Source organism: Lissotriton vulgaris, chromosome 10 (assembly GCF_964263255.1).
Source record: "Lissotriton vulgaris chromosome 10, aLisVul1.2, whole genome shotgun sequence".
NCBI classification, from domain to species: Eukaryota; Metazoa; Chordata; class Amphibia; order Caudata; family Salamandridae; genus Lissotriton; species Lissotriton vulgaris.
The window spans coordinates 1121640877-1121668135 of NC_141698.1; the positions used below are offsets into that span (position 1 = coordinate 1121640877).

General features: G+C 48.1%; 2 protein-coding genes across 2 annotated transcripts in view; one reads left to right on the forward strand and one right to left on the reverse strand.

Annotated features, from left to right (window-relative positions):
* Window positions 1-20235, forward strand: part of SCRN1 (secernin 1) — a 147109-nt gene extending 126874 nt beyond the window's left edge. Inside the window, exons 6-8 of the mRNA XM_086942202.1 lie at window positions 3825-4002; window positions 8146-8305; window positions 19351-20235. Coding sequence (XP_086798328.1) covers window positions 3825-4002; window positions 8146-8304 — 337 coding nt within the window. The 3' untranslated portion in view covers window position 8305; window positions 19351-20235. The remainder of the gene's footprint in view (window positions 1-3824; window positions 4003-8145; window positions 8306-19350) is intronic.
* A 1876-nt stretch (window positions 20236-22111) lies between these two features.
* WIPF3 (WAS/WASL interacting protein family member 3) overlaps window positions 22112-27259 on the reverse strand; it is a 137946-nt gene continuing 132798 nt past the window's right edge. Inside the window, exons 7-8 of the mRNA XM_086942201.1 lie at window positions 25931-26032; window positions 22112-22768 (exon numbers count right to left, since the gene is read on the reverse strand). Coding sequence (XP_086798327.1) covers window positions 22728-22768; window positions 25931-26032 — 143 coding nt within the window. The 3' untranslated portion in view covers window positions 22112-22727. The remainder of the gene's footprint in view (window positions 22769-25930; window positions 26033-27259) is intronic.

The window sequence follows — 27259 nt, forward strand, 5'->3', positions numbered from 1 at the left end:
CATACCTGCCCGCTCTATAATGTTAAATGTAGCACATACCTGCCCGCTCTATAATGTTAAATATAGTACATTCCTGACCGCTGTATAATGCAAAATGTAGCACATTCCTGCCCGCTGTATAATGTTAAATATAGCACATTCCTGCCCGCTCTATAATGTTAAATGTAGCACATTCCTGCCCGCTCTATAATGTTAAATATAGCACATTCCTGACCGCTGTATAATGCACAATGTAGCACATTACTGCCCGCTGTATAATGTTAAATATAGCACATTCCTGCCCGCTCTATAATGTTAAATGTAGCACATTCCTGCCCGCTCTATAATGTTAAATATAGCACCTTCCTGACCGCTGTATAATGCAAAATGTAGCACATTCCTGCCCGCTGTATAATGTTAAATATAGCACATTCCTGCCCGCTGTATAATGTTAAATATAGCACATTCCTGCCCGCTCTATAATGTTAAATATAGCACATTCCTGGCCGCTCTATAATGTTAAATGTAGCACATTCCTGCCCGCTGTATAATGTTAAATATAGCACATTCCTGCCCGCTGTATAATGTTAAATATAGCACATTCCTGCCCGCTCTATAATGTTAAATATAGCACATTCCTGGCCGCTCTATAATGTTAAATGTAGCACATTCCTGCCCGCTGTATAATGTTAAATATAGCACATTCCTGCCCGCTCTATAATGTTAAATATAGCACATTCCTGGCCGCTCTATAATGTTAAATGTAGCACATTCCTGCCCGCTGTATAATGTTAAATATAGCACATTCCTGCCCGCTGTATATTGTTAAATATAGCACATTCCTGGCCGCTGTATAATGCAAAATGTAGCACATTCCTGCCTTCTTCCTTTCACGCAGGTCAGCGGGGTTGCGTGAAATATTGATAAATATGGACTTGAGTCTCTTGAGTTTTTACCCCTCTCTGTAGGCTGCTGACAGAGAAGGATACCTCGAGGAGCGGGGGAAGGAACGTAGGAAGAGTTGCCAGAGGGAAGAGGGAGCTAGAAGCCATCTCCTTATTTCCCTTTAACTTTTCAGGCATTTGCCGTTCCATTCTAGGTTCGGATTTGGGCCCTCGCTTATCACTTAGAGGATAATAAATACATTGGAGGACAGTGTCATGATGAAGCCGCTACAGGTCTACTTTCCTGGACGTTGGCCAGGATGCGACAGAGACAGAAAGGTTATTTACCTGTAATTCTGGTTTATCAGTTTGGTGTTTAACCCCTTGCACGCTCGTGACGGAACCATTCCGTCACGAGCCACGGTGGGGTGTGCTGGTGACGGAATGGTTCCGTCACGGCCCGGCCGCTGCGCCTGCGTGGCGATGATTCCACGCCTGCGCTGAGCGTTCCTTTGAGCGGGCGGGGCCGTGACGGAATCATTCCGTCACAAGCACAGCGCCACCGCGGCTCGTAATGGAGTGGTTCTTTCACGAGCATGGCAGTGCCGCGGGCCCCCCTCCCCCCTAGCACCGCGGCCGAATTACCGCTGCGGCCAAGGGGTTAAGGATTCACATGCAGCTATCTGTTGGTTAAACCTAAACTCATCCTCAAAAGATTGAAAAGGGCATAGTGTGGGAGGGGTGCCTTTAACAAGCCTCTTTCTGAAGTTAACTGGAATCCCACAATGCCCTGTGATTAAGATGACACCCAATAGCCTTTGCATATAATATCTAAGATCATGGTATTTGGAAGGGTATTGATACAAAAACTGAAGGTTTGTGTTATTGGATGTTATATCTCACTGCACTGCTCTGAGGAGTAAAACCTGCAGGACATCAGAAAAGAACACCGGACGCGCAGCCGGACGCGGATCACCAACATTCTTACACCCACCCTCCGATTTCTTTACTCTGCCTCTATGAGTCAGATGTTCAATCCTCATTTTTAGTATCTTGTTTTCCATTTGAATATCTCCATCAATAGCAACTAATGCTCTTTTTAGCTTTATTTGTTCATATTTAACGTAATTAGTTCATTTATTCCCACATGTTTGTTTACTGTGGTGTAAATTGAAGTTGTTTTTTTGCACAAGATCAACAGGAATTGTCATTCTCTTTGTTTGTTTCTTTGTCATATTGTGAAGATATTACTATACTGCCATTGATGGTCCTACTTCCATTTTCCATAATCATATGAATGGCTCTGTTTATTCGCACCCATGTGCTTGTACATCCTGGTAAAACACAGTTAAATACTTGCAAAAGTTGAACTTGGGGTTCAGTTGCTGGAAGACGGGTCTTCGGACACCTAAACTGCTATCGATACAATTCCAAATTGCCTTCGTTAATTTTCATCTTTGATACAGGTAGGTTCTGTCGAGTTCAGTTGCTGTTTTTATTCAGCCAGCAGGATTACCCTTGTTTATTTATCTCTCTACTCATATAGGTCCATAATGCCTTCGCTGTGGCAGCTATTCCGCCGCAGCGCTAACGGTCGCGGTGGGGCGCCCGGCTCACCTGCGCGGGTGACAGAACCGTTCTGTCACGGCTCGCGGGTGAGCTGTGCTTGTGACGGAACGATTCCGTCACGGCCCCGCCAGCTTAATGAAACGCACCGCGCAGGCGGGAAATCAGCGCCACGCTGGCGCGGCGAGCGGGCCGTGACGGAACCGTTCCGTCATGAGCACAGCTCACCCGCGAGCTGTGACGGAACGGTTCCGTCAATAGCGTCGAACCGGTTAATGTCACAAACCCATATGTAGAAACCAGTTTCACTAGGAACAATGTATGTTTGTAGCCGGTCATTTGTACATTCCTTCCAGACAGGTGATCTAAACACAGCTTGTGTTTGCACCCATGGAAGAGGCTGAATCACAGCCGGGCAGATTTACAAGCCCCTTGCGCCACGTTTATGTCACTTTTAACATGGGAAATGTGACGCAAAAGTGGCGCAAGGGGTTTGTAAATCCGCCCCAGTGAGTTTAGTGTGATGGAAGGTTCATTGATCTTTGTTGTGCTGTTCTACATGTGTTCCTTTTGCCACAAATGCATTGAGATTGGCACTCAAGGATATAATCCCTGAAAAAGGACCATCCTTTTAAGAAACCCAAAGCCATGGATGGGAAATGTGACCAGTGATCTGACCATCGGTGTCAAGGAGACGCCATTGTCTGCTGAATGCACACGTAGAAAAAGGAAAACGAGGATAAATAAGGATATTTCTCCTTGTTGCGCCTCACTTGCGCCTCCCTTACGCCTCCCCTGGGGAGCTTTTGACACTGCCTCAGATTTATGATTTGTTGTAAATCTGGGGCAGTGTCAAAAGGTCATGGATGTTGCTGGGAACGCCCCCAGCAACCCCCATGGCACGCCCCTTTAATGCAGAACACTGCGGTAAAGTGACTGATATTTATCAGGCAGCATTAAGCCAAAAAAAGTGGCTTAGTGCTGCCTGATAAATATCACGCAGGCTTCGGCGCCACGGAACGTCACTAAAAGTGATGTTACGGAGGCGCGAGGAGTCTCATAAATGAGGCCCAATTTTTGGATAGACTCTGGAGGTAATGTTAGGATCCAGCCCAAGACTTTATCCAAGAAAGGCATCATGGGGGGGGGGGGGGGGGGGGGGGCAGAGGAGTGAGTGGGATGATGTTCCTTGGAGCACAGCAGGGGTGGTAGGCCACTTCCCATCAGCTTGCACTTTGAGATCATTCCAGTTCCAATGGGAGGTCTTATGTCGTAGGCTAGAACGAGGTTAGGAGTCTTGTCTGAAACTGGTTGAGCGGATGCTAAGTCTAGTGCTGCAGGCTGGGGTGTGTGTTTGTCTCCACTCAGGCCTTCACTTTTACCTTCTTCTTCCAGGTCCATTTTTAAACCCTTCATCTTCGTGGAGGATGTGACACCAGTCACCAAAGTCCAGTCACCGTGTTTGGGTGACAGCGACCCCGCGAAGAAAGAGCCGCGGTTCCAGGAGATTCCAGATCGCAGGCACGAGCTGTACAAGGCACACGAGTGGGCTCGAAGCGCTACGGAGGACAAGGTAAGAACAGTTGAAGTAGATAGCTATAACCCAAGAATGTGCTTGGACGCCATGGGGCAAAGGAGAGGGATGGTAGGAACCAACCCCACTGAAGTTGTGCCAAGGGCGAAGAGGTCCATATAAGCTCTTCTGTATCCTGCTAGTAATCCCACTTTCCACTAAAATCCCTTTCCCTTCCGACCTCCTATTGTCTGGTCTCACACATTATAGTACAGAGTTCCGCAGCTGCGGGGCTACCCTTCCTCTCTACCATGGATGGACACATACTTTTTAAACATACTTTTGGGCACTTGCACGGTGGCGCCTCTGGCAGGCACTCAGCCCTTCTGTGAAAGGTTTCCCAGCTGGAAGGTGCCTGTGGAGGGCATTATGCTGTGAGCTGAGTAAGTGATATCTAGGCCAACATCTGGTTGATGCTGCCCATACAGAATTAACCTGCTGGTATATCTTCCTAATTCTCTGCATGTCTTGGCCCTTTCCATACGGTTTACTTCAGCTGCGTTATTCACTTCTTGCTAATGGCCTCTTTCCAGCCTCTCTGGCTTCTCCCGCCCCCAGTAGCCACTAAGTTCTCTTTTCAGCAGAACAGGCCTACTGTTACATGCAGATTTCTAGAGACAAAAGCCCCTCTGCCTGGTAAGATAGACTGAAAGCTGCACAATGTCCAGCCCTTTACACTGTGGGGCATAATGATCAAAATAATCAGAGTCCTTCTCCTACCTCGCCGCCAAGACATGGAACTCCCTCCCCACCTACCTCCGCCTGACCCAGGACCACCTCGCCTTCAGGAAGCAACTCAAGACCTGGCTGTTCGAGCAGCAGCGGACCCCCTCCCCCAGCGCCTTGAGACCCTCTGGGTGAGTAGGCGCTATATAAATGCGATGATTGATTGATTGATTGATTGATTGATGCAGCGCAGAAAGCCATCTTGCTGCGCTGCAGGATGGGGAAAGGGCAGAAATGCGCTGTATTTAACATTATATGATGCGGTCCTGTCATCTCCCAGCGCTGCGCACAATGTGCGGCCTATATGCCAATGCAGGCACCGTGCACCACGATGCAAGGGTTCCTGTGCCGAACGCAGGATTGTTTTTGGGCAGGAAGGGACACCTTCCTGCACACAAACATTCCAATGAGGCAGTTTCCTCTTTCTATGTGTGCTGCAGAATGCATCACATAGAGAAAGAGGAAATAAAGAAGAAAAATAAAGATATTTCTCCTTGTTATGCATCCCCTGCGTAGCATTTTGAATCATTCCCAGGTCTACCAGTAATGATAACTCTTCAAAATAGGATATGACTTGTTAAGAAGATATCACTGCTGTTTTTCTTTCTTTATCTGTAGCTCTCCCAGACCACCGGATTGTACTGTTGTTATGTAATGTAATGTAATATAAAAAGAACTTATAGAGCGCAACTAACACCCAGCGGTTTCTTGGCGCTAAAGCATAAGGAAAACAAACAATCCATGGGGCTGGAAGCGTTAATTGTGGGCATTACGAAACAGATGAGTTTTTAGAAGGGACCTAAAATGGGTGTGGGGGGAGGCTAGTCTTAGGCCTAAAGGGAGGGCATTCCAGAAGGACGGGGCAATTAGAGTTATTAACTCTAGGAATGCACCAAAAAGCCATGGGTGGTGCACGGGAACACACACAATCCACCCATGGGTGGTGCACAGGAACACACACACTCCACCCATGGGTGGTGCATGGGAACACACACACTCCACCCATGGGTGGTGCACGGGAACACACGCACTCCACCCATGGGTGGTGCACGGGAACACACACAATCCACCCATGGGTGGTGCACAGGAACACACACACTCCACCCATGGGTGGTGCATGGGAACACACACACTCCACCCATGGGTGGTGCACGGGAACACACGCACTCCACCCATGGGTGGTGCACGGGAACACACACAATCCACCCATGGGTGGTGCACAGGAACACACACACTCCACCCATGGGTGGTGCATGGGAACACACACAATCCACCCATGGGTGGTGCACAGGAACACACACACTCCACCCATGGGTGGTGCATGGGAACACACACACTCCACCCATGGGTGGTGCACGGGAACACACGCACTCCACCCATGGGTGGTGCATGGGAACACACACACTCCACCCATGGGTGGTGCACGGGAACACACGCACTCCACCCATGGGTGGTGCATGGGAACACACACACTCCACCCATGGGTGGTGCACGGGAACACACGCACTCCACCCATGGATGGTGCATGGGAACAAACACACTCCACCCATGGGTGGTGCATGGGAACACACACAATCCACCCATGGGTGGTGCATGGGAACACACACACTCCACCCATGGGTGGTGCATGGGAACACACACACTCCACCCATGGGTGGTGCATGGGGAAAACACACACTCCACCCATGGGTGGTGCATGGGAACACACACACACTCCACCCATGGGTGGTGCACCGGAACACACACACTCCACCCATGGGCGGTGCATGGGAACAAACACACTCCACCCATGGGTGGTGCACGGGAACACACACACTCCACCCATGGGTGGTGCATGGGAACACACACACTCCACCCATTGCGTGGTGCACAGGAACACACACACTCCACCCATGGGTGGTGCATGGGAACACACACACTCCACCCATGGGTGGTGCATGGGAACAAACACACTCCACCCATGGGTGGTGCATGGGAACACACACAATCCACCCATGGGTGGTGCATGGGAACACACACACTCCACCCATGGGTGGTGCACGGGAACACACACACTCCACCCATGGGTGGTGCATGGGAACAAACACACTCCACCCATGGGTGGTGCATGGGAACACACACAATCCACCCATGGGTGGTGCATGGGAACACACACACTCCACCCATGGGTGGTGCATGGGAACACACACCCTCCACCCATGGGTGGTGCACTGGAACAAACACAATCCACCCATGGGTGGTGCATGGGAACAAACACACTCCACCCATGGGTGGTGCATGGGAACACACACACTCCACCCATGGGTGGTGCATGGGAACACACAAACTCCACCCATGGGTGGTGCACCGGAACACACACACTCCCCCCATGGGCGGTGCATGGGAACAAACACACTCCACCCATGGGTGGTGCATGGGAACACACACACTCCACCCATGGGTGGTGCATGGGAACACACACAATCCACCCATGGGTGGTGCATGGGAACACACACACTCCACCCATGGGTGGTGCATGGGAACACACACACTCCACCCATGGGTGGTGCATGGGAACACACACACTCCACCCATGGGTGGTGCATGGGAACACACACAATCCACCCATGGGTGGTGCATGGGAACACACACACTCCACCCATGGGTGGTGCATGGGAACACACACACTCCACCCATGGGTGGTGCACCGGAACAAACACACCACCCATGGGTGGTGCATGGGAACAAACACACTCCACCCATGGGTGGTGCATGGGAACACACACACTCCACCCATGGGTGGTGCATGGGAACACACAAACTCCACCCATGGGTGGTGCACCGGAACACACACACTCCACCCATGGGCGGTGCATGGGAACAAACACACTCCACCCATGGGTGGTGCATGGGAACACACACACTCCACCCATGGGTGGTGCATGGGAACACACACACTCCACCCATGGGTGGTGCACGGGAACACACACTCCACCCATGGGTGGTGCACAGGAACACACACACTCCACCCATGGGTGGTGCACGGGAACACACACACTCCACCCATGGGTGGTGCACGGGAACACACACACTCCACCCATGGGTGGTGCATGGGAACACACACACTCCACCCATTGGGTGGTGCACGGGAACACACACACTCCACCCATGGGTGGTGCATGGGAACACACACACTCCACCCATGGACCGCCTCCCTGGGGCAGAGTAACGTAACACAGCAATTTGCACTGCCTTGCGTAACTCAAGCCACACATGGTCATGCAAGGTGGCCTTGCGTAGCTTGATAAATCTAACTTAAGATTTGCTTCACTCTTGCACTAATGTGACACAATCCTTTGATAAAAATGCCCCTAAGTTTGCTGCGATGTCTTGTTAGTAACGAGCTCTGGACCCTGGACGACTATGCTCTTCTTGCAGGAGGAGGGTGAGGAGCTGCTAAGAACCATGCTGGCCCTAGAGAAGCAGGGCCTGGAAGCCATGGAGGACATCCTGACCACTCCCGAACCCCTCGATCCGTCGGAATTTGTGGACCTCTTCTATGACTGCGTGGACACTGAAATCAAGTTCTATAAATGAAGTGAGTACATTCCGCGACAGTGCGGCGCAGAGTACCTACTGCATCCAAGCCGCAGACATCTAAAGCTTCTTATTTGAAATCTTAGCTCCACGTGGACTCCGCAAAGGATGCCGCGTTTTCTTATACAAGGTTAATACCTATTAGAGAAGATTGCAGATCTGAGGTTTGGCAAGTGCCGGGTTAAATCTAAGGAAATCCCCACTTCTTTTTTGGATATGTGGTAATATTTTAGAAGAATTCGGGCAGGTGTATGCGAATTTGATAGAAAACAAACTTGTAGAAACAGATTCCTATAATCTGTTTTCATTTACCCAGTTGTCATTATCTTTTTAATTGAATAGTGTCTACCAAGTTGTCAAAGCCTTGGTGATTTGCTTTATTCCTTGCGCCCCCTCACCAAGTTCTTGCAGATATTTTGTTTTCCTACCCCCTCACCTTATCCTCTTCAGCTCTTTAAACCATTGTTTCTCCAATCCCATCACTTTAACAGCTATCCAATTTGTCATTCTTTTTTTTGCTGGAGTTGCCCAATCCCTACCTTCCTTTCTCTCTCCATCTTTTTCTTGACATTCCCCCACCACCCCCTGCTAGCCCGGTAAAGCTCTTCTTCCAACACCACCCACATGCTTTACTTTGCACTTCCTTTCCCCATCGCCCTTTCTCTTCTGCCTCTTGTCGTTTGTGTTCTTACCTTGTGCTCTCTTTCCTTTGTGGCCATCTTCTTCTACTCCTTCATTTTCAGGTTCCTTTTTCTCCTTCCTTTGAAAGTCATATTAGACATCAAAAAACCTACAGCAAATCCTTTTATCCTTTACCCTCTTACTCCATTGTAAATACAATCATCTTACAATTCCTTACATTTTAGGGACTCAGTGGAACTGGGATTCTCTAATAATTTTTCCCCTAAATGGAAATTTGTCAGTCCTGTTCCATCTGGCTGGTGCCCTCCAGTTTGGGAATTTTCATGAATGCAGTGGATTCGTTCTAGCATTGGCTGTTGGCTTTGACAGCTCCATTATTCTAGGTTATTCCCCCCTCATATAGCACTGCAGCTCAGCCCCGCAAGTCATCGGATATTGAAGTGATGTGTTTACCTTTATTTACAGTGTTTCTTACTGGAGAGCTTCACTTGTTTTCTACTCACATGCGGATTTATGTATTTATTTTTATTTATTTTAAAGGTTTTATATAGCGCTGGCTAGACCCGGAGGTATCAGAGCGCTTTATATGAGTATCAGACCATAATTGCAGGTTACATAGTTACAAAGGTTATACAGTTATTGGAGCCTGGTAGCATAGTGACAAGATTGCGACAAACCAAAAGGACATATATGTAAGGGAAAAAGCAGGGGAGAGATTCAGGGGGGGGTTAGATCAGGGGTAGTAGACAGAGAATGGAGGAGGGAAAGAGGAGGGGAGGGTGAGAGACACAGCATGGAAAGAGGAGGGGGAGGGTGACGGGGACACAAACCGGTAGACGAGTCAGAGCTGCGTCCAAAGTCCAGTAAACTGTGATCTCAGGGGGAGTGGTATCATTTCCTCATCTCTGTTGCAAGGGGCTCCCTAGGCGCAGTGGACTCTCTCAGAGGAGTCTCTGAGACTCCAAGGCCTACATACTGGATCCTTCCCCAAAAAGGGGAGAGGGAGTGCTTTAGCAAGGGGTGCCAGACCATACCTCAGCTGTGAGAGGCTCTCTTGGCGTAGTGGACTCTCTCAGCGGGATCGCTGAGACTCCAGAGTGTAAATATTGGATCTTTCTCCAAAAAGGGTAGAGGGAGTGCTTTGGCAAGGGATGCCATACCATACCTCAACTGTGAGTGGCTCCCTAGGCGCTATGGACTCTCTCAGAGGGTTCACTGAGACTCCAGAGTATACATATTGGATCTTTCCCCATAAAGGGGAGGAGGAATGCTTTGTCAAAGGGCAAAAAAGGACAGGGGGCTAGGCGGTGTAGCGGGCAAGGGGAAAGATTCAGGTGGGAGGGGATAGGAGCAAAGGAAGTAAGACAAAGAAAGAAAGAGTGCTACATGGGAACAGATAGATAGATAGATAGGAGACAAGGGAAAAGCAGAGTTACAGAAATATGATGAGCGGGAGGTGGGCGAGACAGGGAGATGGGGAGAAAAAAATGTGCCCAAAGTCCGGCTAAGTAGGTGATAGTCAGGGGATGAACCAAGGCCGATCTCCTAAATAGGTGACCAGAGCAGCTCCACCGGGCGTCAGACATAGTGCTCGGACTCCACTGTCAGGATGGGGATCAGGAGTACTCAGAGATTGTAAAATTTGTTGGGGAGGGGGGGGGAGGGGGGACCATGGTCCGAATGAATTCCAGACACCATCTTGAGGTGAGGTACAGTACTGGTAGGATTATGTAAGGAAGATTTCAGCTGGGGGGAAAAAGTCACAACTGGCGGCCATGTTAGGGTCAGGCACCCATCAGCCTTAGCTGCGACCCTTTTGGATTATGAACTGGTAACACTTACTAAGGACTCTTGGAAGGCAAGACACTTGATAGGGATCACACGTTAGGCTTTCTACAGAGAACATCTCCACAGTGGAGCCACCATCTCAGGTATCAGTGAACAGGTCAGTCCAGGCAGATCAGACTCTTGTACATCCAATGGAGATTGAACCTGTGCTGCTGAGGTGTTGTGCTCCCATGATTTCTCAATTAATATCCATCAACTGATAGCCTACTTTGGACGTTATATTAAAAGTCAATACATATTTGCCCAGCCAGAATCTATCCAAGTGCAAAAATAATTGGGGCGCAGGGTCCGAAGCCTCTCCCTCTGTTCTCACCTCAGTGTTAATGAGCAGGGTAGCTCTCTCCAGCCAGTGATGTCTCCGTCCTCAATATGAGCTTCACACGGCATCTCCTTCTTTCCCTCTCACTTACATGTAGTGTGGGAAGTAGTGCCAGCTGCCCTGCGCCGCCAGCCCTCTCGTTTCAGCTCTCTCGTGGAGAAGTAATGACTTTGTTCATCACATGTGCATATAATTAGTTTCTTGGGAATAATGGCTGTTCAAAGCCATCAAATTCACAATTAATCAACATAGCTTTAAACATAGGAACGCGCATATATTTCTTGGAACAATAACAGCATCAAAGTGTTGCAGACAAACAATCTGGGATTAATTTATTAAGCCCCACCAGAATCTTTTAAGGATTAATATGAATCTAAAAAAAAATGTTGTCTCCACCAAAGGCTGCTAGAGAAAAAAAATATATATATATATATATTCACACCCAGACAGAGGAAGAATTAAAGTAAAGCACCATGGTGGTAGTATACAGCGCTAATTTATATTGGACATATCGTAACAATTGCCTTGCAATTGGAGAGTTAGATTACAACTTAAGTGGTGGTTTTCAGTGTCTGTAAACATTTTACCTTATGAAGCCATTATGAACCAAAGGAGGCAACTTGCGTTATCCATACCCTACGCATTATGAGCAGAGCAATACAGTTTAGATAAAACAATTCTGAGTTCTGTTGGTAACGTCTGTACGGTGTCATCCACCCCACATGAATACACTCTGTAGCCAGCCAAATATCAACATGCCTTGTTGAGGCACAGCTGGGAAGGTCAGCTTTAAAAATCTTTTAAGGGTGCACCTTTGGTAGCGCAGCATGGACTTCAAAGCTGACAAGTGGATAAGATTGTGTGAAGCATAAATTCATTCTTACAAAAGATCTAAAACTGGATCATTGCCCATAACACCTGCTGAGTTGCACTTGTGATGAGAGGCAAATGTTTTAGGAGACTGAATTGTGTGTAAGAAACAGAAGAAACACTTGTAGAGTATCCAGGGCCTGAGATTGAAGGTCCAACAGGCAGCAGCAAAATGTAAAACCCCAGAGCGCCACCAGAACAGACAGACCTGCAGACATGGACGGTTAGAACCACAGAAAAGGACACAAACACCTCAAACCCCAGAGAGCCACCAGAGCAGACAGACCTACAGACATGGATGGGTAGAATCCTAAAATAGGACACCAACCCCACAGACCCAAGAGAGCCACCAGAGCAGACAGACCTACAGACATGGATGGGTAGGACCACAGAAGAGGCCACCAACCCCAGAGAGCCACCAGAGCAGACAGACCTGCAGACGTGGATGGGTAAGACCACAAAAGAGGACACAACCCGACAAACCCCAGGAGCAGGGGGCAGCCTATCAAGGGCTCATGCCTCAGATGAGGGGCAACCCAGAGCCACATATTTCTTTTGAAAGACACCCAACATAGAAGAAGCAAGAGGAAAAAGGCCAGTGTAAGGCGGCCCACATCACCCCACGCACACAAAGGAAAACAGCAATGGGCTAAGAAGTGAGGGCAGCAAGACAAGTGAAGCAGCCACTGCACCCACAGGGTCAAAAATCCAAACTTCAAGACCAACAGGCAAAGGCACAATCCACAAGTGCAGCAAGCAACTAACAACGGACACTCAATTCTAAGAATGCAGACACACGCCCACAGGCCAGCAGAGACCAAAGAGAAGGATCAGGCACAAACCCACAACCAAGAACCACACAGTGCCCTTTAAAACATGATCATACAAGAAGGCTGCAACCCCCTGAACAAGGCCACAAGCGCCAGGAAAACCAGAGCAGGAAACCTTGCAAGGGGAACCCAAGACCGTTCAGGACACCAGGGAGCAAGGTGATGGTCCCCAACCGGGCACACAAAACCCACAGATAATGTCAAGAGGTCAAGTCTCAACAAGAAGAGCCTGGGACAGCCCATAATAAAACCGCATGATAAATAAGCAGAATGGGTGCAAAGTCAACTAAAAAAAGAGAAGCTTCACCAGAGAACCCCAAGATAAACCCTTGTGATCACAGTGCTGCAAATCTCCCACACAGGGAAAGCAACACAAAACCCAGCCAGAGGGGCAGGAAGTGGCACAGAGGACCACATTGCCAGCTGCTGCACACTACAAATCCAAGAAGGGGAGATCTATAGGTGATCAAGAGGAAGAGGGAACTCAAGAAAAAGGCATAGGAGCCATCTAACACTTAAAAGGAGAACTCCTTACAGGAGCCACAGAGAGAGAGACTGGGAGTAGGGCAGATCACTCCCAAAAGCACAGGATGGAGGTGGGCCAAAACCCAAGCAAGATGCAGCATCAACCCCACATCAGTGAAGGGAAGAGACATCCCCAAACATAACCACTATAGGACACCAAGAGTAACCTCACACAAACCAACCCGACCAGGGAGAGAGTGGAGACCACAAGCCGATCCGCACCCATCCACACCAAGATGCACGCACCCAACTCAACACAACCCACCACAGGGAACACGAACGAGGCAAACATCCCACAAGTCACAAGTCGAGCAGGTAGCATGGAGGAAAACCCAAGTCAACCCCCACACCCCAGGTCAAAGGGTGGTGCAGTCAGCTGTCACTCAATGAGGAGACCCCATTGCTCCTTGTAGGGCAGAACACCCCAGATCCAAGCCCTTCAGGATGCACATGAGAAAAAAGTCCTCCAATCCCGGGCAGGAATAGATGACCCACAGCATCACGAGGCAGAACAAACATAAAACTGGTTCCCACACCCATTATGAAGCAGTGCAGAGCATGACAAACAACATAAAAGCACCACATAAGCACAGCAGTTAGCAGAGTGGGAATGCCCAGCGCCGCCTGCACCCCAGGCATTCTGCAGCACACACAAAGAGGAAATAGATTCAAAGGCTGTGTTTTGTGCAGGAAGGTACTCCTTCCTGCACAACAACCATCATGACCACAAACAGGCACCCTTGCGCCATGACACAAGAGTGCCTGCATTGGCGCTAGGCAGTCACAAGTGCTCCATCACTACGAGAGAACAGAACTGCACTGTATCTTTAAAAACATGGCACAGTGCTCCTCCCTTTGTCTTTCATGCAACATAGCGCACCAACTTTAATTGCTGCGCTGCGTTGCGTGAAATGCTAGTAAATCTGGTCCTTACAACTTTTGTATTCTGCTCTATGATGTGAAAGAGAAGACTCTTAAAATGAAATCCATCCAAGTGTTGTGCGTGGTTCGGTTCCCACGGCTAGTGTAGGAATATCAGGATCCCAACTAAGACTTGCATCAGAAAGGAACTGAATGTGACGGTGAGAAGCCGATCAATAAAAACTTTCTGGATTTGCTTCTCGTTGTTGGAGCAAAAACGTCAGTCAACGGGGCCATATTACAGCTACTAAAAAGATTGCCCTGTATGTGCTGATTCCACAGTCATGGGTCTTCTGCGTAGCATGAGGCACATCTGCTGAAAGAATTTGGGAGTTTTTGGCATCCCTTGGTTTTGGTCACTGTAGATACGCCTTGCTTCGCCGACCACGTGTCTGAAAAACCTATTGCTACCAATTCTTTAAAATATACATTGAGGGATTCGGCTCCACGCAGAGAAGTTTTATTCGCTCACCTCGTGCTACTGAGTAAATACATGAAGGACTTTTTTCCATCAGAAAAATACACTTCATTGTTATGCTACCAGTCACATTCAATGCTTTATCTCCTATATGGATTCTGTACATAAAGCAATCCTTTTTAGCTCGAGCCTAGCACAGCGCGCATGCGCTGCTCGAGGCAAAACAACCTCTTAGAATCGCTCCAGACTTTTCACACGCTCGTGCGTGTGTTTTTGTTTTGTTTTGTTTTTTCTATTGGCCTTTGCGTGCGAAGACAGCACGTAATTGGGCAAAGGCGGGTGCATGTCCCACCTTTCCCATGAAATATATCCGCCCACAGTCTAGGACCGCGATTACGAGCACGTTTACCGCACTTGTTCCTTCAGCTCTCACCCCAGCCGCCATCTGTTCTTAATTAGGGCGTTCGCGTTGGCTACTCGTCACTCTGGGGAAAATTGGTATGGTAGCTTTCACTTTTGCGGCCTCGTTTGCCCTTGTTTATTGTTTCCTCCTGCTTGTGTGTTCGTTGCTTTATCCAGCGTGATGCAATCTAATTTACTCCTCTGAAGTTCAGTCGGTTTCACTTCCCCGGTTGCTTTGTGTTGTTTTTGCAGCGTGCCGGTGTGTCTCTCTCCAGGCTGCACCCCAGCGCTCCCCCAGACCCGTCTCAGCTTCAGGGGACTTCCTGTAGTTGACTGACACCTTGCATGCAGCTCGTCTGAGCTGGGCCGGTGTCAGCTCGGTTCGTCTCCTCGTCTCTTCCCGCTGTAGTCCGTGATGTGGCGGTAACTTGTATGGATAGTGCATTGGTGACTGAGTCAGTATTGCAAGGCAGAAAGAGCCGAAGGTCTGGGGTTGGGTGTCCCACTGGCCCGTGCACACACGCTACCGGGGCTGTCTGCAATGTTCCTGACAGTGAATACACTTAAGGAGCGGCGCACAGGAATGCGCAAATGTTTATATTGATAACAGATGGCTCCAGTGCCATTTTGTGAGTACCCCAAAAGTGACACTTCTGAGTCGATTTTGTGAGGATTGGGCGGAAATCGTGTTATGAAGTGCCGGTGAGTGCTCTAAAAACACATTTCCTAGAGATAGGTTGAAGGGACGTTGGTTGTTGTAAGTACCGTAAACATGAATAGGAGATGATAATATTATTTAGGAAGTTTTTTTTTCTTCCCTAATGTAAATCTCTCCCGTGTTGCTCTCTGTCGCCTGGCCACCATCCTGTAGTGCTCCTCCTTGTGCTTCACTCCACCGCCTACACCCACCACCCCCCCCTATGTTGCTTTCACGTTAATCCCCACACCCTCCCTCATGTTTCTTCTATGTGAACTCCGCCCCCTACCAACCCCCCATCCCCCGCCCCCATTTATTCCGCTCCACCATCACCGACCTCTATTCCCCATTGCTTCAGGAACGCTGCATTGCTGTTGGAAACAAATGTTGTAAATAATAAAAGGAAATGTTGGTCTAAAGTAAACATTTGGCTGCAAGGCGTAGCAATATTTAATCCTTTAAAGTAAACTGCAGGTAAGTTGTCATTTTGTTCCCCAATGGCGAGACTTATTGGCTATGCCAATGATTGTTTCTACATGTTCCCAGTGTTGACAAGCTCAATAAGACCGGCTTTAATGTGATAAAAAGCACTTGTGGATGCAACACTTGTAGACAGCATGTGTGACTACCCATGTTTACCTGTGTTCGCACATTAAAGCCAGACCCACAGTCTTTGCCAACGCTTGTTTTTGTTTCTTATCCTAAATGTCCTTTTTATACATCAAATAACACATTTCGTCATGTCATGCATATCTTATTCTTCCATTTCTTTTTAGCTGCTTTCCTTTCTCTTACCAGTTACTTTCACTCCACCCGCCCCTTTACATTTTTGCCTGATTTTTCTGTCTCGTGAGGAAGCAGACGCATTTTTGGAAAATGTTTTCTTCCATAAAACCGAAATAATTTCACAATGGTTGTGTCTGCATTCTGAATAGAACGGGAGCAGTTATGAAGCTTATGAGCTGGTTTGCTCCGTTGGGGAGGCGGGATTTGAAACTCACTAGAACAGGGGTCTCCAACCTTTTGTGTAATAAGAGCTACTTACGTTCAATGAAAATCATCGTGGGTTACTAATAATATTAGTGCTGTGATATTGACCACATCGGAGCCAACATATGCAAGATTACCAGCGGTGATCACCTTGGTGCATTCAGCAGGGTTGCTAGCAGTAATGAACAAGGGCCTGTGCAATTTGCAATTCCTCTACGTCGTTAACACATGCCAGCAACAGCTGCACTGTTCTGGCATGTAATTAATAATATTGGAAATTAGCCCCCTCCCCCCATGATTTATCACTCAAAAATCAGCTTCAAATATATTTGGGTCATTCTGCATTTTTTCTCCAAAACATCAGCTTCTGAGTTCTGAAAATTAGCAAATTTCTATCTTCAATATCCAGTTTTAATGTACATATCATAAGTCAAACAAGCAAAAGGTCCCCAAATAGTAGTCTGTTATTCGCACAGGAGAGATACTCACAGGGAGCTGGAGAGTTACCAGTAGCTCCTGAGCTCCTCATTGGAGAAGTCTGCTCTAGAACAGAACCTACGAAAGGGAACAAGATCTTCGGGAGTTTCTGTGGTTGCGCTATCAGATGCCACAGAGAGGGGTGGAATGCGTTGAAGGGGTCTCCGTCCCTACCCAGGAAAAATGTAATAATGTAACTGGTCACATCACGAAAATCATACAAGTAAAACACAGCAAATGTGTATTTCAGGTCAAAGTGCCATTGGCGTAGGTGTTAAAGAAGTCACTACCATCATGAAAAGCTTACAAACCAGGGATTTATTTAATTCCTGGACATATGAAGCACTCTGCCATCAGCTCACAGATCTAGTACACCAAAGACACATCGCCCAGAACCAGGGGGTACCATTTTCTACTTTCAAGTCTTAAAACTCTGCGTTCATGGACATATGATATGGAATTTTCACACAAATGCAATATGTCTCTTGCAAATTTACAGTCCCTTTTTGGTACCAGTGATGCTCTGTCAGCCGGGGGTGCACTGAGCATGAAGACATGTCCTTTCATCACAGTGCAGCAGCGGCTGAGCTGACGTCCAGAGCTGCAGCAGAGGTCTAATTCTAATGTCCAACAGCAAGAACTCTGGGCACCGCATGAGGACAGGCGGCATTTCTCCTATAGCCGCCCATATAACTGCCTGACCTCTCCCTGTGACCAGCGACTATCCGCACCAGATTCAAGATGGCGGTCATGGCCATACCAGCTCCACAGAGCATTGGGGGGCATATTAGCAAGAACCTCGTTAAAATTATTGCTGTTTTAGCGGCAGGAAAATGCAGCTAAAACGGCCATAATGGGCGTGCTAATATGCGTTATAGAATTCCAATACAAGCCCAGGTTAGATGTGCAGGACATGTAACCTGGGCTTCTATTCGAATTCTATAACGCATATTAGCAAGCCCATTATCGCCGTTTTTTTTTCCAGTTCTCAAAATATTTTTATTGAAGATAAATTTGACATATACAAACAGTTTGTCATAATTCTTGACTGCTTATAGCGGCAGTTTACTGCTGCTAAAACAGCGATATTTTTAACGAGGTTCTTGCTAATATGCCCCAGGGGCTTTGTACTGACAGTCCAGGTGCAAGTCTGAGAGGAAGAACAATAGAGGGGTGCGTCCTTCAGTACACACCCAGCGACATGTCATTTACTTTCTCCGAATCAGGGTGTACGAGATTTTTCTCCACTTATCTCAAAACCATCTCTGTCCTCTCCATGTAGTCTTGTGCCGGAGAACAAACCCTGAAAGAGGTTTCGTTTTACTCTAAAGCTAAGATAATGATAATTTAGTTCGCTCTTCTGCATGGTTCGCACTCTTGCTCAATCCTTCATGACTCACAGGGAGTGTATGTAGCTTGAGTTAGAATTGAAAACTAAGGGCTGCATTTATGAGGCCTCGGCATAGGCCAGCACCACAGGCCTTCTTGCTGCGCTACCCTAAGCCAATGTGAAAGGAAGGAATGCACCGTATTCATGAATGCGGCTCAATCCTGCCCTATCCCTCTGCGCTGGCGCACGATTCGCTCTATAGCACAAACGCATGTCGGATTCTTTTGTGCAGGAAGGGGGACGTTCCTGCACAAAAACAATAATTCAGGGAGATTTCCCCTTTCCATGTCTGCTGCAGAATGCAGAAAAGAGCAGAAATAAACATATTTCTCCTTGTTCTGCCTGCTCTGGGGAGGCGTAAGGGGTAAGGTTTTGGCGCTGCCCCAGATGTTCGTGATTTAATTAATCTGGCGCTGCGTCAAAACCCATAGGTGTTGCGTCTGAAAACCCCGTGCAACGCCCATGAAAGGCCTCCTGGACGCAGAGTGAGGCAACGCAGTGACTTGCGCTGTTTGGCCTCACTCCATATCTAATAGGTGATGAATAGCCATGCAGGGTGGCTTTGTGTCGCCGCATAGATAGGGTTGAGAGGTCTGCACTGCCAGAGCATAGAAAAAAAGTGGCACTCCAGTGGCGCAAGCCTCTCATAAAAAAGCCCCTAAAAAATGAACGCTCTTTCCAGTTCATATGAAAACTCCTCTTTGTTTCCCTTTGCAGAGCTGCAGGACAACTTTCCAACGGAAACGGAGCCATTCCCAGCCCTTACCTTGAAAGAGATGCTCCAGTTTGCGGCATATCCAGGACGAACACAGCTCTTCACCTCTGCCTTGAAGATGCTCCTTAGATGTTTGACGAGAATGGCGTTGCATTTGTCTGTCCAATCATGTTGCTCCTAATGTGTTTATATGTGTGTCGTCCAACGAGAGGTCAGCGATTGGTTGGTTCCTGTGTGTGCATGCGGCAAATGTGTTTTGGAATGCCTCACTCACTAATTTTGAGGGAAGAAAGCACGAGCTTGAGTAATATTTTAGACATGTCCCTGAGAGAGGCGTAAAACCAGGATTCTCCTCCATAAATGCTTCGCAAGATACCAAAATGTTTAGTGAAAACAGAAGAGTTCATGATAGTCAGATGCCTCTGAAACACCAGGAGGACTGGACAGGGTCATCCTATCTGTGAACCTTATGAATTCCCTGCAGGCGGTTTGGCCTTGAGACACGCAAACATATCCGCTTAAACGAATAATATAATGGCGCAGCATGTTGTATACAATGCAGTCCCCCACTTGTGACAACTTAACGAAGGCTACCCTTAGTGCTACAGACTTGTTGGAAATTAGCAGAAAGGTGCAAAATGTATCATTCTCACTTGACGGCTTTGCCGTTGCCTCGTCGCCAATCATTTGAGGGCAGAAGTAGTGTATCTGATACCAAGGGCGTAAAAATGGTGGATGTGCATTCCTGCTTCAGATGGCCATTGCTGAGTGTATCAGAGCGCCCACCGCAGTATTTTGTACCTGTGGATGCTTTATGGCGAATGTTAAGCGAAGACTGCACACCGATTGGGCTGCGCGTGTCTACTTCAATAAACAAAGATGCTGCTAAAATGACCAGTGTCTGCTGCTTAGCCTCTTTCTTCCATGTTGTTAAGTGTGGCTGTGTATTCAGTAAGTATTCAGTAAGTAACACATAGAGGTGGACACACTCCCTTGTGAAGTTCAGAGATGGGCTTTTAAATATTCACAGAGTTAGACCAGCTTACAGATGTCTATAGACCATCTCTGTTGAGGGTCCTACAAGAATTCCCATCTAGGGATCCTCGATTTGATTTTGTGCGCTTGCACTCTCTTTGGTTTCTCCATGGAGACAGCAGCCAGCCCTAGGGACAGGCCGAAACACCTCTGTGACTCCTGATCGCTTCCATGAACCGCCATGCCACCAACGCAGTTGTGGGGTTACAGCCTGTCGAGTAAAGGGAACCCCACAGCAGATGTTTATTAAGAAGTCTGTCTTTCACAGGTAGCAATCTGTAGGTATTGGGTATTCAGGAAATGTTGTTTTGTTTATAGAGGTGTTATAAGGTGTTTGCGCTGGAGCACTTTAGTTTAAGAACGGGCTTCATGGTGAGGGCGGGGGAGAGAAACATCTTTGGGGGGGCTACCTGGGTGCTTGCACTGCTCCTTGAAGATTGTACGATGGCGATAGCAGGTAGGGAAGACATGGAACTTGACTTATCACTGTGCAGACGGGTCCGCTCAGGCGGCTTGGGTAGGGACCGATAAATCTGAAGAGGTTCAGGAGGAGGAAGAGGGGGTTGACATGGAGTTTGGACTTGAAATGTTAGTACTGGGGGGATGAAAGTCAAGCAGGTTCAACCAGGGACTGGCCGGATAAGGACGGCTGATAGAAATGGTAGGTTGTGGCTTGCGTGTCCACCTGAATGGGACACTTAGGTGTACAGGGAGGAAAAGGTGTCGATGCACGGTGGGCAGTCTAGCTAGGATTAGATGTAAAGGTTTTGGAGACAGCTGTTGCAGTGTTATTGTAATGTGCAAATTACTCCTTGAAAGAGGCTTTTCCACAAACGTTGACGTCTGTTTTTGATCATGTAATTTCTGCCGCGAGGAACCAGGGGTGCTAAACGCCTTAAGATTCCGCCTGGACTATATGGACAGTAATTGAAAAGACCCCACATTTAGTAAAGCCTTTTTCCCTCTTGCCTTTGCCTTTCCACCACTCACCCCTCCTTTTTGTGAGTAATTATGTTTTTAAAACAGGGGAAGTCTTAGTAGACAGTGAGCAGTAGGACCGCACGGTTTTGTCTTGTCTTGTATTGGTTTAGGTGTGCTTTGCAGGGTGAGGTATATGGTTGTAACAATGCAAGGTTTTTTATCTGCTGTAGGATGGACCAGCCAGGTTTCAATTGCTTTGGTGCCTGGTTGATTTCAGTAGAAGGGGAAAGTACAGATTATTATTTGAAGATTTTAGGAAGAGTTATTAGATAGGGAGGGCATGTGTGGCTGGGTTCACCCCTGTGTGGATCAACGAGCTGAAAGGGTTTGGGGGCGCGGTGAGCCCATACACCATGGACGGAAGGTAACTATGGGGGGGGATGAAGAGTAGCTACAAGGAGGGGGTGAGGAGGGATTTTTGAACCCTTAGGGTGGTTTCTTTAAGACACGTTGGAGAAGATGGGTCATTTGGCATAAAACAGTGTGGCACTTACTAGTGGAGGGCTGGATTTTTACATTTTTTTATTAGTCCTCTCGATAAGTGTTGCCTGTTAGGATTTGGAGCCAGGTACTCTAATCTTGCTAAAATGCACAGCTCTGTCTCCTTAAAAACCTCTTTTTCCACAATAATAGGCACCCGGCATTGCCACTTGTCTGAAAGGCATCCTGCAGCGACAGCGTCATGCTCATATAGATCACGCGAAGACAGACATACGTGTTTAAACATGACAGACCACTGCTTGCCAGTTTGTTTGTGTAGCGCCGCTTTAATGAAGCTGGAAGATCAAGATTTGCAATTCTTCTGTACAAGACCGGCTAAGGTACAGCAAACCTCATCACACATATCCACAGAGAGGAGACCCTACACGGCTGTGGAGACCCCAAGCGGCTGTGGAGACCCCAAGCGGCTGTGGAGACGCCTCCAGCCAGGGGAGGAATCTCCTGAGGAAAGTCTGAAGTCTGAGTGCCAGCGTCATCGTTGATGTCTCTCCTGGGGCCAGCAAACCCAGCACGAGGAAGAGGCGACCTTCTTAGCCTTGGTGTCCCCGTCATCGCTGGTAGACCTGCTCTGGCCAATCAAGCACAGCTGGGGGAGAATTGTGCAGAGGACACCAACTTGTTCCACATGTTGAACCCCAGCTTTAGCCCAGTCTTGCATACTTGGGGCTTGCACAATGGCCTTGGAGAAGATGGACTTTTGATGACACTGGATCCGTACATATCCCTCGAAGACAGCAATAGAGGTCTGTTGACACCAGCCATCTCCTGGCACAACCGTCCCATCAGTTTATAAAATAATACATTAGGTACACCAGGACCGCCTCCGCCCTTGTCTCTGATGTGAGCCGCTGCGGCCACCTCCTCATCTGACCTGCATTCTCATCTGAGGATCTCTCCTGGAAGCTGCAAGACACAAAAGACAGACATGCATTATAGAACATGCACAAGACGCATATCACACGCAGACTACCGTGGTGGCTCTTGAGCTCCAGTGAACTCCTGAAGAATGTTGGCTGTTTCTCAGTGGGGTTGAGGCAGCCACCATCTTGTACCATTCTGATTGGCCACTGGGCACACCAAGTGACCACTCACATGGCAGGCTCCTCAGATTAGGGTGCTTGTCCACCTTGCTTGAGCAGACAAGCTAAGAGTGCCCCTTTTTAGGAGACAGTCACAATATGATTAAGGATACGACCATCCCCCCACATATGTGGGTCGAGCATTTCTCAAAGGTGAATGACTGCATCACTGAATCGGATAGCCGATGTAATACAACAGTGATTTTTATTTTTGGGGATTTTTATGTAGAGCGAACTAGACCTGAGGGTATCAGAGAGCTTTACGTGAGCACCTGTTTTGTTACAGAAGGACACAATCATTTTTTATTAGGTATAGGAAGAGTAAGTGATTTGCCCAGAATCACAGGAGGTTGAGCGTCCCTGTTGGGACTCGAAGCTGGTTCCCCATCTTCAAAGTCAACCGCTCTAGCAATTGGGCCACATCCTCCCCCCATTGTTGACCACATATGGAGCAGCACTAACCTTGCAACTAGTACTCTGGGGCAAGTGAAATCTGTGATTGTGGTTATTGAGGGACCGAACTAAGAAATGCCTCCCCATAGCCCTGATAAGAGTAGGATGGAGATATGTGAGCTCTTTAAATAAAGAGTTCTAACTGGTCCCAAACACAGAAATTCAGTCACCACATAAAAAAGATTGATAAAGCATCACAGTGTCAAATCGACCCGCATTGACTTCCAAGTATGCTATGTACATTTTCTGACTTTCATGGAATTCACGAAGAATTCCAGGGCGATTGCTTGGAATCTGTAACTGTTGCAGATTGTCACATGCATACTCAGGTGCACATTTCCGCACGTGGAAATGAAATACTAACGTGGGGTTGGACTATATACCTTTTTTCACCTTTTAGAAACATTGTTCCCAATACCGCCAATTTTAGGGGTGTTCACTCCCCATTTCCACAATGAAAACAGCCCTTCCCTTGAGAGGAATAAATAAATACTTTTTTTCTGTGTTGGAAATGACCTGTAGAAATCTTTGAAAAACCAGAAATGTGCATGCTTGTTGGTAATAAACCACTTTCTAAAAAGGACCACCTGGAATGCCCGTAGCCACCCCTGTGAGCTGACCTGCTCACACGGACATTCCACCATCCCGGCGGAATTTCCATGGGCCGTATTACACAAAGTGCCCTGGGCCACAACGGGCGTTTGCGCCCACTTTGCACGCCCCTGGGGCACTTTGGTATTAAATAAGGGGCTGCCGATGCTTGTGCGGCCCCTTCTGTAATACCGATAGAGCTGGCGCGCATAAAACACCAGCGCTGTCTTCACGGGGCGTTCCCTCATTTGCATGGGACGTGCCCCATGCAAATGTGGGTATCTCTTTGCCTCTGTGCCCATGCTGCATTACAGATGTGGGCGCAGAAGCAAAGAATCTGTCAGGAGGCGCGCTGATAGTGCGCCCCCTGAGAGCAGCCCTCTGGCAGGGGAAAGGGGATCCAATGGAACCCCGGACATCCACTTTCAGGCGGGTGGAGTCACCGACTGCACCCACCTGCAAGTGAATCTCTAATCCTCCTTCAACGTGCAGGAGGGTTGCCACCTGCACTGTGAAAACACGGAGTGGGTTTAAAGCAGCTGCTCCATTTTTCACATGAATGCGCTGTCCTGTTTGCGCTGGAAGCACCTTTTTAAAGGTGCGCCCTTCGCAATGAAGGAAAATGTGTTGCATATGTAATGTGGCCCCATGTGAGCAAATCACACTTCTGGGGCCATATTGCACAAGGTGCCCTGGGGGGCGCAATGGGCATTTGTGCCTGCTATGCACGTCCCGGGGCACTTTGGTATTACAGAAGGGGCCGCATACGCTTGTGCAGACCCTTCTGTAATACCCGATAGTGCTGGTGCATATAAAGCGCACGCCTTATCTTCAGGGGGTATTCCCTCATTTGCATGGGGGCATGGCCCCATGCATATGAGGGAATCCCTTTGCCTCTGCGCCCTCTGGCGAGAGGAAATGGGGGTCCTATGGAACCCCCAGATATCCCCTTGCAGGCAGGGGCACTCCGTGACAGCCCCCTCCTGCAAGGAGATCTCTAATCCCACTTCAAAGTGCAGGCAGGTCCCCATATTTGAACCATATCCACTGGGGGAGTGAATACATTACCCCTTTTTTCCACTAGTCCGATATTTTTTACCCCTTTTTTATATACAAAAAACCTCGCTCTAATATCATTACAACCAGCGTAGGTGTATAGGAATATCATACTATCCGTGCTCCCGCGTATCTGCTGGTCGCAGCACGCCCCTTTCCGTAGCAGGTTAGGGATGAACCCTATGGTGAAGCAGGCCACCAGGGGGTAACCCTGGTCGCTGAGGGTCACTTAAAAGGAAAACCTTTCCCTTCCCACGACGAGGTTGATATTCATTTCTATTCTCCTACGAGAGACTCTTTTTGGTTATTTGTCTATCAAGCAATCAACAGTGCTGAGCCTATCCACTTTAGGAACCAGTTCACTATGTATTATCCCCCCTACTGCTTCAATCAGCGTCCAGCCCAAAGCTCAGGGTTCCACTAATTATCTGCTCCAGACAAAGTGGTCAATCTTCTTCCTACCTGACCACTAAACAATGGAACAGCGCTGCCCTATCCTCAGTAATTTTCCCAAGCAAATAAAAACATGGTTAATCCATTAATACCACCTTCTCTTATTCAGGTTGTGTCTTGAGCGCCAGGAAGTATTTGGGGTAACATCTGCACTGAAGGCGAGAGCAGCTCAGGACCCCACCTGGGGGAGGAGAGGTAGTCCAGTGGTGGGAGCAAGGAGCATTTCACACCAGAGAAGAGACAGGGGCATTCTGCATGGGTCTGACCCTGGGGATAGCCAGGAATCAATCCCAATCAGAATGCCTGGGGAGGTCACTCAGATGCTTGGGGGTGGCATTAGGTGGCGCCGTCTCAGTTCCTCCCATTATATAAGATGAGCCTGAATCCATACAATATATACCCTTAAGCACCCTGCACGCGCGCCGATAGGTACCTGAGGGTTCCCGGCTTGGATACATTCTCTTGGACGGACGGAACTCTTCAGGCGCTGGGAACTCCTCCACGGAATGGAACGTGAACTTCGACTCAAAGTCATCTGAGAAAGAAATAGAAGGCATGTCAGCGAGCAAGACTCAATCTATCAGAGCAGAGCTGATATGTCAGGACAGCAGGAGAGCTGGGGTAGAGTCAAGCACACTCAGGCATACCTGAATCTAGAACATGCTATCACAGACCACCCCTGAGTCCAAGAAGTCTCAGACCATCACCTGGAACATTCTATCACAGACCATCACGGAGGTCAAGACGTCTCAGACCATCAGCTGGAATATGCTATCACAGACCATCACTGAGTCCAAGACGTCTCAGACCATCAGCTAGAACAAGCTATCACAGACCATCACTGAGTCCAAGACGTCTCAGACCATCAGCTAGAACAAGCTATCACAGACCATCACTGAGTCCAAGACGTCTTAGACCATCGGCTAGAACATGCTATCACAGACCATCACCGATTCCAAGATGTCTCAGACCATCAGCTAGAACATGCTATCACAGACCATCACGGACTCCAAGACGTCTCAGACCATCAGCTAGAACATGCTATCACAGATCATCACTGAGTCCAAGACGTTTCAGACCATCACTGAGTCCAAGACGTCTTAGACCATCGGCTAGAACATGCAATCACAGACCTGCACTGAGTCCAAGACGTCTCAGACCATCACTGAGTCCAAGACGTCTTAGACCATCGGCTAGAACATGCAATCACAGACCTTCACTGAGTCCAAGACGTCTCCGACCCTAAGCTGGAACATGCTACTAGAGACCATACTTTTGAAGGTGGGATTATAGACAACCAGCTAGAACATGCATACAGAACATTACCTAGAACAAGTCTAAAAAAAGAATTCAAATACGCCCACCTAGAACATATATTACAGAAAATCACCTGGAACATGATTTCACAGACCACCGTGATGAACATGCTGCCATGTACCACGTAATAGTTACTGAACTTAAGAAGAAATCCCACACCACAGTTTAAAGCATGGTTACACAGACTGCTGCCCAAGCATTCTTGTCAATGACCATAATTTATTGTATTTATTTATTTTATGGAACTTATAAAGCGCACTATCGCCTGACAGGCATCCTGGCACTGAACAGCTCAAGGAATGGGAGTGTGTACAGTGTGGCGGCAACTAGAATGTAGGAAATAGCCAGATCTTAATGGCTTTTCTGAAAGGGAGTAGCTCCTGAATTTGTCTGATTTCACAGGGCAAACTATTCCAGAGCTTGGCCACAGCCACTTCAAACAGTC